The sequence below is a fragment of the Erinaceus europaeus genome, chromosome 7 (genome assembly GCF_950295315.1).
Source record: "Erinaceus europaeus chromosome 7, mEriEur2.1, whole genome shotgun sequence".
NCBI classification, from domain to species: Eukaryota; Metazoa; Chordata; class Mammalia; order Eulipotyphla; family Erinaceidae; genus Erinaceus; species Erinaceus europaeus.
In genome coordinates, this window is record NC_080168.1 from 100,492,613 (window position 1) to 100,504,730 (window position 12,118).

The following is a 12,118-nucleotide window of genomic DNA, read 5'->3' on the forward strand; positions in this document are numbered from 1 at the left end:
TTTTTCCTTCCTTCCTTCCTTCCTTCCTTCCTTCCTTCCTTCCTTCCTTCTCCTTCCTTTCCCTCCCTCCCTCCCTCCCTTCCTTCCTTCCTTCCTTCCATCCTTCCTTCCTTCCTTTCTTTCTCTTCCTTCCTCTCTTTTTCAATAGGACAGAGAGAAATTGAGAAGGGAGGGGAAGATAGGGAAAGAAAAAGACACCTGCAGATGTGCTTCACCACTTGTGAGGTGACCCCCCTACATGTGGGGGGAGCTCGAGGCTCAAACTGGGATCCTTGCACAGGTCCTTGTACTTCATGTTATGTGTGCTTAACCTCCACCTCCACCCCCACTTTTATTTTTCTTTCTTTTTCTTTTTTTTATATTTATTTATTCCCTTTTGTTGACCTTGTTTTATTGTTGTGGCTATTATTATTGTTGTTATCGTTGTTGGATAAGACAGAGAGAAATGGAGAGAGGAGGGGAAGACAGAGAGGGGGAGTGAAAGATAGACACCTTAGACCTGCTTCACTGCCTGTGAAGCGACTCCACCGCAGGTGGGGAGCCAGGGCTCAAACCGGGATCCTTACTCCAGTCTTTGCGCTTTGCGCCACCTGTGCTTAACCACTGCGCTACAGCCTGACTCCCCTTTTCTTTTTCTTTTAATGTTATATTATTTATTGAGAGTGAGGAGAGGAGCAAGAGCCAGAATACTATTCTGGTACATGTGATGCTGGGGTTGGAACTCAGGATCTCATGATTAAGAGTCCAAGGCTTTATCTACTGTGCCATCTCCTGGGTCATAATACATATATGACAGATGTTCTTCAAATAGATTTAAGTAAGACTGGGTAGACAACATAATGGTTGTGCAGAAAGATCTTCAGGCCTGTGGCCCCAAAGGTTCCAGGTTTAAACCCCAGTACTGCCAGAAGTCAGAATTAAGCAGGGCTCTGAAAGAGATAGACAGATAGATAGACATATAGGAAGGGAGAGAGGGAGGAAGAAAGAAAGGGAGAAAATAAAAAAAAGATTGAAGTGGAGAGAGAGCACAGACTGGTGAGAAGTATATATTTTTAAAGATTAACACAAGGGAGAGATAAAGAAGAGAGAGAGAGAGAGAGAGAGAGAACCAGAGCATCACTATGGCACATGTGATGTTGGAGATCAAACTGAGGACCTCATGTTCTCAAGTCCAATGCTCTAGGCTGCTGTAAGCATATGTTTCACTATCACAAAGGGTTTTTTGTTTGTTCTGTTTTGTTTTTTGGATCAACATGCAGCACAGTTTACAATTTTGTAAGGATTTATGAACAGTCATCAGATCAGTACATGGGACTTTTATCTTTACCATAAACTCAGTAAAGTTGTATAATTAGTTTATTTACAATTTTTTTCTTCTTTTAAGTGGAAAAAGTGAATAATGGCCATGTCTTCTGGAGAAACAAAGAATCCAGAAATCTGAATGAATCCTCTCCCAGGTGAGACTGATATTTGGTGTATGTTTTAACTTAATAACCAAAACTTATTTAATATTTCCACTTGCTTTTTTAAATGCTTTTTATCCCTCCCATTAATGACATTGAACTGAGTTCTCTTTATCTAATAATCCACTAATGATGGTGTTTTGAACAGCTTTCTTTTTTTAATGTTAAAAAAAGTTTGTTACATAGTATATATGTTTTTTTTCATTTTAGTTGAATGTCTATGTCTCAAAAGTAAATAACTGATTCAAATGAAAGAAACAGCTCTGGTGCTGTGACATTAGGTAAGGAATAGTTGTACATGGAGATGTAGACATTGGAGGGAAAGTAGAAGCTAAAATCAAGCAGGATGCCCAGAGAGATAGCTCACCTGGTAAGGCATTTGCTTTGCCATGCATAAGGCCCAGGTCCAGCCCTGACACCATATGGCAGCACTGTGGCACCAGATGAAGCTTCTGTGTGGTGCTGTGTCTCTCTCTGTTATGTCACTCTCCAACCATCACCATACACATCTGAATTAAAAAGTGGGGTAGCAGGATATCTCACAAGCTCCAACAAACAAGCAAGCAAAGAGCAGGAAATACTGGAGCAAAGCATTTCAGTGATTTGAAATAGAATATGAACACTCGATATAAAGTTAAAAATTAAGATCAGGACTATATCTGAGGGATGGGTCTTAAAAATCCTAATAAAGACTTTACATGTCATTTAATAAGATATGAAGAAGTTGTTGAATGTTTTGAGCAGGAGCATGATATGTTAAAAAAAAACTTTAGGGGGGGCGGACAGTGGCATACCCAGTTAAGTACACATATTACCATGCTCAAGGGCCCGGGTTCAAGCCCGTATCCCCCACCTGCAGAAGGATGCTTTCTCTCTCCCTCTCTATCTCTCCTCCCCTCTCAATTTCTCTCTCTGTCCTATCAAGTATAATAGAAAGAAAAAATAAATAAAAAATAAAAGGAAAAAATGGCCACCAGGAGCTGTGGATTTGTGGTACCTGCACCGAGCAACAGTGATGATGCTGGTGGCAATAAAAAAAAAAAGAAATTAAAAGATAGTTATAAAAAATGTTATTACATCGAACCCCCAGCTCCCCACCTGCTGGGGAGTCGCTTCGCAGGTGGTGAAGCAGGTCTGCAGGTGTTTATCTTTCTCTCCCCCTCTGTCTTCCCCTCCTCTCTCCATTTCTCTCTGTCCTATCCAACAAAGATGACATCAATAACCACAACAATAATAACTACAACAATAAAAAAACTTTTATTACAGAAAAATAATATATGACAGGTGTTCTTCAGATGGATTAGAGTGGGGAAAAGCACAAACTAGTGAAAACCTGAATTGGGCCAGTGGTCATGGGTGAAGAATGGAATAGTGTGGTCTGGGAGGTGGTGCAGTGGGTAAAACATTGAACTCTCAAGCATGAGGTCCTGAGTCTGATCCCCGGCAACACATATACCAGAGTGATGTCTGGTTCTTTCCCTCTCTCCTCCTATCTTTCTAATTAACTAATTAATTAATTAATTAATTAATTAAATCTCTATTTAAAAAAAGGAAGAAAGAGAGGGATAGTGGTCTTGTTTTTGGCTGTCTCAGGTAAGAGGCCTAGCTCTAGTCCCGTTACTTTCTCTTGACCTGAAGTAGAAGAGAATGAGTAGAATTTAAGCTTATCCCTGTATATGTGAGAGATTTGGATTGGTATCAGGTCCTTTCTGGGTCCAATGTCGGCCACAGAATTTCCATATAAATTTCACTGAGGGAGTTGAACAACAAAAAAGAATTACCAGGATATTTATTTACTTACAAATGACTTGCTTATTTGGAATAAGTTGAAACTTTTCCTTTTGTAGGCACTTTTAAAAATATGTGTAACAGGTCCTTGAATAATGTCATATCATTATGAAGTTGATGAAAAAGGAATTTTATTATTATTATTATTATTATTATTTTTTATTTAAGAAAGGATTAATTAACAAAACCATAGGGTAGGAGGGGTACAACTCCACACAATTCCCACCACCCAATCTCCATATCCCACCCCCTCCCCCGATAGCTTTCCCATTCTCTATCCCTCTGGGAGCATGGACCCAGGGTCATTGAGGGTTGCAGAAGGTAGAAGGTCTGGCTTCTGTAATTGCTTCCTCGCTGAACATGGGCGTTGACTGGTCGGTCCATACTCCCAGTCTGCCTCTCTCTTTCCCTAGTAGGATGGGTCTCTGGGGAAGCTGAGCTCCAGGACACATTGGTGGTGTCTTCAATCCAGGGAAGTCTGGCCGGCATCCTGATGACACCTGGAACCTGGTGACTAAAAAGAGAGTTAACATACAAAGCCAAACAAATTGTTGAGCAATCATGGACCCAAAGCTTGGAAAAGTGGAGAGGAAGTATTAGGGAGGTACTCACTGCAAACTCTAGTATACTTCTGCTTTCTTACTTTGGTGCCATACTCCAAACTCAGTCAATTTCTGCTTTGCGTTTCTACTTCTTTTTTTTTTTTACATGCATAACATTCCCCAGATTCCCATTTAGCAATACAACCCCCACTATTTCATTCATCATTTTTCATGGACCTGTATTCTCCCCATCCACCCACCCACCCCAGAGTCTTTTACTTTGGTGTAATACTCCAATTCCATTTCAGGTTCGACTTGTGTTTTCTTTTCTAATCTTGTTTCTCAACTTCGGCCTGAGAGTGAGATCATCCCATATTCATCCTTCTGTTTCTGACTTATTTCACTCAACATGATTTTTTCAAGGTCCATCCAAGATCGGCTGAAAACGGTGAAGTCACCATTTTTTACAGCTGAGTAGTATTCCATTGTGTATATATACCACAGCTTGCTCAGCCACTCATCTGTTGTTGGACACCTGGGTTGCTTCCAGGTTTTGGCTATTACAAATTGTGCTGCCAAGAACATATGTGTACACAGATCTTTTTGGATGGATGTGTTGGGTTCCTTAGGATATATCCCCAGGAGGGGAATTGCAGGGTCATAGGGTAGGTCCATTTCTAGCCTTCTGAGAGTTCTCCAGACTGTTCTCCACAGAGGTTGGACCAATTGACATTCCCACCAGCAGTGCAGGAGGGTTCCTTTGACCCCACACCCTCTCCAGCATTTACTGCTGTTACCTTTTCTGATGTGTGACATTCTCACAGGAGTGAAGTGGTATCTGGTTGTTGTCTTTATTTGCATTTCTCTGACAATCAGAGACTTGGAGCATTTTGAAAAAGGAATTTTAACAGATGTTGGACAGAACATTATTTGAAAATCTGGTTTTGTTACACCTCAGTTCACTTAAAGTTGCAGTTTTTGGGCTGGAGGGAGTGGCTTAGTAGGTAAAGTCTTATTACCTGGGAGGTCATGGGCTTGATCTCTGGGGCTACACGGGAGCACCACAGACAGGACCAAGGGAACTCCACGGATGGTGTAGCAGTGCATTAGTATCAGCTGAAGTAAAGAACAAACACCTCATCACAGACCCCTGCAAGCGTCAACCCGGCTTTGACCTAGCACGTTATGATTGGGCCCTCCTCAATCGCTATCGAACAGGCCATGGCCGGTGTGCCGTTATGTTCCATCGCTGGGGAGCCAGAGACGACCCGAACTGCCCCTGTGGCTACAGACAGACTATGACCCACATAGTCAACGACTGCCACCTCTCCAGATTCAAAGGAGGTCTCGAAACTTTACATCAGGTTCAACCTGATGCTGTTGACTGGCTACGGAAGAAGGGCAAACGCTAGAAGAAGTATCTCTATCACTGTGTTTTGCCTCCCCCCTAACAATTTAGAATAAAACATTGGACTGGGAGGCAGTTCAGTGGTAGCATGCATGCTTGAGACCCTGGACTAATTCCCCAAAACTGCATATAACGACAAAAACATTGCAGTTTCCGAGGACCCATTACTGGCTTTAACAGAGGACTTACACTTGTAGGCTCATTTTAGGTGAGGTTGAGGCGAGAGCTATTGGAAATCCTAGGCACGGATGCTCTTTCCCTTGGACCTGTGCCTTTAGGAGACTGGTGTTTTAGGCCAATGCAACTTCACTGACTCTACTTCTAGACTGTAATAATGAAGATAACTTTGGGGTGGGGGGTAGATATAATAATGGTTATACAAAAAGACTGTCATGCTTGAGGCTCCAAAGTCCCAAGTTCAGTCTCCCGCACCACCATAAACCAGAGCTGAATAGTGTTCTGGTAAAATAAATAAACAAATAAATAAATAAAAATAATGAAGATAACTTTGAAGCTCAGAAAGACCTTAGTGATCAAAGATTCACGTATGGTTACTAGTGTATCTCTTACTAAAAGATAAAACCACATACTTTTAGAAAATATTCTTTTCTTAACACATTTAAGTATCTAAAAACAGAGAGTTAACTCATTTCTCTGATCATATGCACTGTGGTTAGATTCACTGTAGGGGATTGAATTTTTTTAAATCTGGGACACCTGTTGCTATTATCTAATGGATTTTTACTGCTGTGAGATTAGTTTGAAGTCTTAATATTTGCTGGTGGGTTATATAAGGAGGCAGTTCAAAGTTTCTAATTTGAATAAAAAGATTTAGCCAACCAAGAATAATGTTCTAAAGCTTATTACAGTGTGGTGGGGACCAGGCCCAAAGGTGGGTCAGGTGCATAGCACCTGGGAGGGGAGCTACCTCACCAGCTTTGCAGTAGTTGCTTTGTATTATTATGAAGGTTAGAACTCTAGTGAAAATGGTAGAAAGACAACTTAGATTAGAAAGGGAATGTATTGAAGTCACTGGGGGTGTGGTCCAGAAAGTGGCACAATAGATACAGCACTGGACTCTCCAGCATGAGGTCCTGAGTTCAGTCTCTGGCAGCACATGTACCAGAGTGATGTCTGGTTCTTTCTCTCTCCCCCTATATTTCCTATTAATAAATAAATAAAAACTTAAACAAAGAAATTACTGGGTAAACAAGTAATTTAAATGAATAATATTTCTTATTAATAAATAAAATCTTAAATTTACTGGGGAAACAAAGTAATTTGGCATTTATTCAACAGATATATATAGATGCAGACACAAATGTGCATTTATGTGTATGTATAAATATGTATATATATGTATATGTTTGTATCTACTATTTAAACTAACATACTCTAATTTCTGGGCTCTGATTTTAGATATACACTAGTGACTAAAATCAGCAAAGGTTAGAAATCAAACCTCTGGAATGCAGGAATGGTAAGAATGCAATAGGAATTTAGGCTGAGCTGGAATAGGAGGCTAGAGTGCTGTAGGCTTCCTTCTCTGCCCCCTCCCCCTGTCTGTTTATCAGCCTCATTGCTTCACATTGAACTCCTTTACAGAAGAGCAGCATCACCTACTCTTTTAAATTCCCATTTTCTAGTTCCCACCACCAATACTTTTTGCATGAGATCTGAAAATCCTGTGAAGTTCTCCTATGCTTGCACAAATGACTCGCTGCTGGAAAATGTACAGCACAGCCTAGGAGGGACTGGGTTTTTTTAAAACATGGCAGCTTCTCTGCTGCCAAGTGTGGAAGGGAGGAGTAGTTTCCAAATAAAAAGAGGTGAGGAGGGAACTAAATCTACTATCCACAGTTTTCTAGCACTGCCATCTTCATAATTAAATATTTGAGTCAAAAGAGTAAACAAACACTGAGCAGGCTAGGAGTGAAGACACTAATTAGAGGACTGAAGAATGTTCTCATTGTACCTCTAAGGTACAGACTTTTAGGTCTAATTATGAGAAGCTGCAGGTCATATGTAGTCTACAGTTATCTTGGGACATCAGACTTACATAAGTCTGATGACTTTTCAGAGCAGTAGTAAACAACAGGTCTTTGAGCACCTAAGGGATAGAGACAACATTAGTGATCTCTGATAATGAGATACAGTATTGTGGTTTCTCTATCTTCAGTGCAGCTCTCTATTAGTGTATTGTCCCATGTACTTCTATGCATTTTTTTTTAAAAAGGTTTACTTATGGGGGCTGGGCAGTAGTGCCGTGGGTTAAGTGCACATGGCACAAAGCCCAAAGACCAGCTAAAGGATCAAGGATCTTGGTTTGAGCACCCTGTGGCTCCCCACCTGCGGGGGGGTGGGGGGTGGGTGAGGGTCGCTTCACAATAGGTGAAGCAGGTCTGCAGGTGTCTGTCCTTTTCTCCCCTTCTCTCAGTCTCCCCCTCCTCTCTCAATTTCTGTGTCCTATCCAACAACAACAACATCAGTAGCAACAATAACAATAATAATGACAACAACAAGGGCAACAAAATGCGAAAAAATGGCCTCCAGGAGCAGTGGATTCGTAGTGCAGGTAATAACCCTGGAGGCAAAAAAAAAAGAGTTTACTTATTTGCTTTGAGAAGAGAGGGAGGGAAGATAAGAGGGAGAGAGGGAGAGGGAGAGGGAGAGGGGGAGGGATGGAGAGAGAAAGAGGACAGAGCTAGACAGACAGACAGACACACACACACACACACACACACACACACACACACGAACCAGAGCACTACTCTGGCATATGTGGAATCCGAGATAACACCTGGGAGTGTCAGGCAGGCAAGTCCTGCATTGTATTGAAGCTGATATTGCATGCTCTGAATTTTGACTATTTAAAAAATTATGTCTGTGCATACATGAGAGAGAGAGAGAGAGAGAGAGAGAGAGAACGCATAGCATCCCTCTGCCATGTATGATATTCTCTTTGTTGTTGTTTCTCTTGTTATGTGTTGCTGGAGACTGAACCCAGCCTGTGCTTCACTGCAGAGCCACCTCCCTGGTTCTGTGCCTCTACCCCCCCAACCCAGCACCCTTATGTTTTACAAAAACCCAAGTATGTATTTCACAAAAAATGTTCTGTTAGGGAAAGTGAATAGTGACCTACTTAAGAGTTTCTTAAAGCTTGTGCGGAGAGTAGTGGGGAGAACACTATTGCTTGTGAATTAAAAAAAAAAATGTAGAGGAAAATTGAGCTTTGAGTAATTTATGAGAAAAAAAGAGTAATAGAAATATGTATCGCTTCACAGGTGGTGAAGCAGGTCTGCAGGTGTCTGTCTTTCTCTTCCCCTCTCTGTCTTCCCCTCCTCTCTCCATTTCTCTCTGTTCTATCCAACAATGATGACAACAATAACTACAACAATAAAACAACAAGGGCAACAAAAGGGAATAAATAAATAAATAAATAAAAATCTTAAAAAAATAAAAAAAAAGAAATATGTAGTCCTCAATCCAAGTCTGCTAGGCCCACACCCACCAGTGTGCATTTTGATCTGTAGCCTCTACTGATACTGAGCTAATGAAAAAATCAAAAGAAAATTATTTAATCACAGTACATGGCAAGAATCAGGGTGAGTTTTTCGAGAGATAATTTGTTTAATAAACAGAATTATAGATAACCAGCTTAGCCTCTTTATGAAATACACCATTAACAAATAGAGGTGGTGGATGGTCCAGGAGGTGGCACTGTGAATAAAGTGCTGGACTCTCAAGCATGTGGACCTGAGTTCAGTCCCCGGCAGTGCATATACCAGAATGATATTTGCAGCCCCAACTCTCTCCCTCTCCCTCTCCCTCTCCCTCTCCCTCTCCCTCTCCCTCTCCCTCTCCCTCTCCCTCTCTCTCTCCCTCTCCCTCTTTCTCTCTCTCCCTTTACCCATTCCTTTTGTAAAAAAAAATAATAATAATAAATAAGCAGGAAAATCTTAACGCTTTTCTCAAAGAAGTACTTCTTGACAGAAAGTAGGAAAAGGGTACTATGTTATTCCTTTATGCATAGTAAATAAATGTGCACAACCCCCACTAGGTCCTCTGCCATCCTGTTCCAGGATCTGAACTCCCCCCCCCCCCCCCAGAGTCTTTTACTTTGCTGCAATACACCAACTCCCACTATGGGCACACTGCCTGACTTCAAATCCTGGCTCTGCCATAGGCTGGTTAATCTTCTAGCCTTCCTTCCTCTTCATGGGTAGGGTAAGTCTTATTATAGGAGCTATCCCACTGGGATATATAAAGATTAAGGCAAATGCCCATAAATACTCAAAATGTTGGTGGCGCTAAGTGAGTTTTTATTAAAATTCAGCTTTTATGATATAATCTGTTGCCTAAATTACTGTGCTGTCTCCCTGACCTTATTATGTTATTGCCAATTGAATTGTCAGTTGTGGGAATGTGAGGATTCAAAATCTTCAGAATCTTTGATCAGATCTTGAGACAGAATAGCTTTTGTCTTTTCTATTTCACTAACATACTACAGTATTAAAAAAAATAAATAAAAATGTTGTTGTGTAATGCTACAGCATGAAGTGCCATAGTTTGCTAAGAGTTTTATGAGTTTCTTAGCAACAAGTTGTTATAGCTGTTTTAGAGAACCAGATTCTTTTTTTCCCCCTTGTTTTATTGTTGTATTTATTATTGATGTCATTGTTGTTGGATAGGACAGAGAGAAATGGAGAGAGGAGGGGAAGACAGAGAGGGGGAGAGAAAGATAGACACCTGCAGACCTGCTTCACCACCTGTGAAGTGACTCCCCTGCAGGTGGGGAGCCGGGGGCTTAAACCGGGATCCTTACTCCAGTCTTTGTGCTTTGCATCATGTGCACTTTACCCACTACACTACCGCCTGACTCCCAGGAGAACCAGAGTCTATGCTCATGTAAATATGCTAAGTGTAGGTGTACTTATCCTGGATATTTTTACAAAATGTCTTTATATCTTTATAGTTCTCAAAGTTGACTCTGAAAACATTAAATATTTATGTTCTTTTGAATATATTTTTTATACTTTATCATTGTTAAGAAATGCTTATTGCTTATATATTTATAAACATCCAGAAAAAAAACTTATTGAGCATTGGGTAGTATCAATAGTCATTTTTCTTCTGTTCACTCATATCCATTTTTTTAAATTTATTTTTATAGGGGAGTAATGTTTTACAGTCAACAGTAAATACTATAGTTTGTAAATGCATAACATTTCCCAGTCTTCCACATAACAATACAACCCCCACTAGGTCCTCTGCCAGCCTGTTCCAGGATCTGAAAGTAATTGTTGGTTCTTTGAAAGAGTGAATAAAATTGAAAATCATTTAGCCAGACTCACAAAACAAAAAAGGGAGAAGACCCAAATAAATCAGATAGTAAATGAAAGAGGAGATATCACAACAGACACCGCAGAAATTCAACATATCATGCGAGGCTTCTATGAACAACTATATGCCACCAAGCTAGAGAACCTGGAAGAAATGGACGATTTCCTAGGTACCTACCAACTTCCAAAATTAAGTAAAGAGGAAGTGGATAACATGAACAAGCCCATCACAGCTAATGAAATTGAAACAGTTATTAAAAATATCCCCAAAAATAAAAGTCCTGGAACAGATGGTTTTACAAATGAATTCTACAAAACCTTCAAAGAAGAACTAATACCTCTACTTTTAAAAGTCTTCCAGAAGATTGAAGACACTGGAATACTCCCTGCCAGCTTCTATGAAGCTAACATCACTCTGATACCAAAAGCAGACAGGAACACAACCAAAAAAGAAAACTACAGACCAATGTCTCTGATGAACATAGATGCTGAAATACTGAACAAAATTCTAGCCAACCGGATACAGCAGTATATTAAAAAGATTGTTCATCATGACCAAGTGGGGTTTATCCCAGGCATGCAAGGTTGGTTTAATATACGTAAATCAATCAATGTGATCCACCACATCAACAAAAGCAAGACCAAAAACCACATGGTCATATCAAGAGATGCAGAGAAAGCCTTAGACAAAATACAACATCCCTTTATGATTAAAACACTACAAAAAAATGGGAATAAATGGAAAATTCCTGAAGATAGTGGAGTCTATATATAGCAAACCTACAGCCAACATCATACTCAATGGTGAAAACTAGAAGCATTTCCACTCAGATCAGGTACTAGACAGGGCTGCCCACTATCACCATTACTATTCAACATAGTGTTGGATGTTCTTTCCATAGCAATCAGGCAGGAGCAAGGAATTAAAGGGATACAGATTGGAAGAGAAGAAGTCAAACTCTCCCTATTTGCAGATGACATGATAGTATACACAGAAAAACCTAAGGAATCCAGCAAGAAGCTTTTGGAAATCATCGGGCAATACAGTAAGGTGTCAGGCTACAAAGTTAACATTCAAAAGTCAGTGGCATTCCTCTATGCAAACACTAAGCTAGAAGAAATTGAAATCCAGAAATCAATTCCTTTTACTATAGCAACAAAAACAATAAAATATCTAGGAGTAAACCTAGCCAAAGAAGTGAAAGACTTGTATACTGAAAATTATGAGTCACTACTCAAGGAAATTGAAAAAGACACAAAGAAGTGAAAAGATATTCCATGTTCATGGGTTGGTAGAATTAACATCATCAAAATGAATATACTACCCAGAGCCATCTACAAATTTAATGCTATCCCCATCAAGATCCCAAGCACATTTTTCAGGAGAATAGAATAAATGGTACAAATGTTTATCTGGAACCAGAAAAGACCTAGAATTGCCAAAACAATCTTGAGACAAAAGAATAGAATTGGAGGCATCACACTCCCAGATCTCAAATTGTATTATAGGGCCATTGTCATCAAAACTGCTTGGTACTGGAACATGAATAGACACACTGACCAGTAGAATAGAAT

The 12,118-nt window shown here is 40.1% G+C and overlaps 1 protein-coding gene across 1 annotated transcript in view; it reads left to right on the forward strand.

The window, feature by feature from the left end:
* The window catches only part of C7H12orf56 (chromosome 7 C12orf56 homolog), an 80,652-nt gene that overhangs the window by 26,552 nt on the left and 41,982 nt on the right, over positions 1-12,118 (forward strand). Inside the window, exon 4 of the mRNA XM_007516885.3 lies at positions 1,385-1,457. Within this exon, the coding sequence (XP_007516947.2) occupies positions 1,385-1,457 (73 nt within the window). The remainder of the gene's footprint in view (positions 1-1,384; positions 1,458-12,118) is intronic.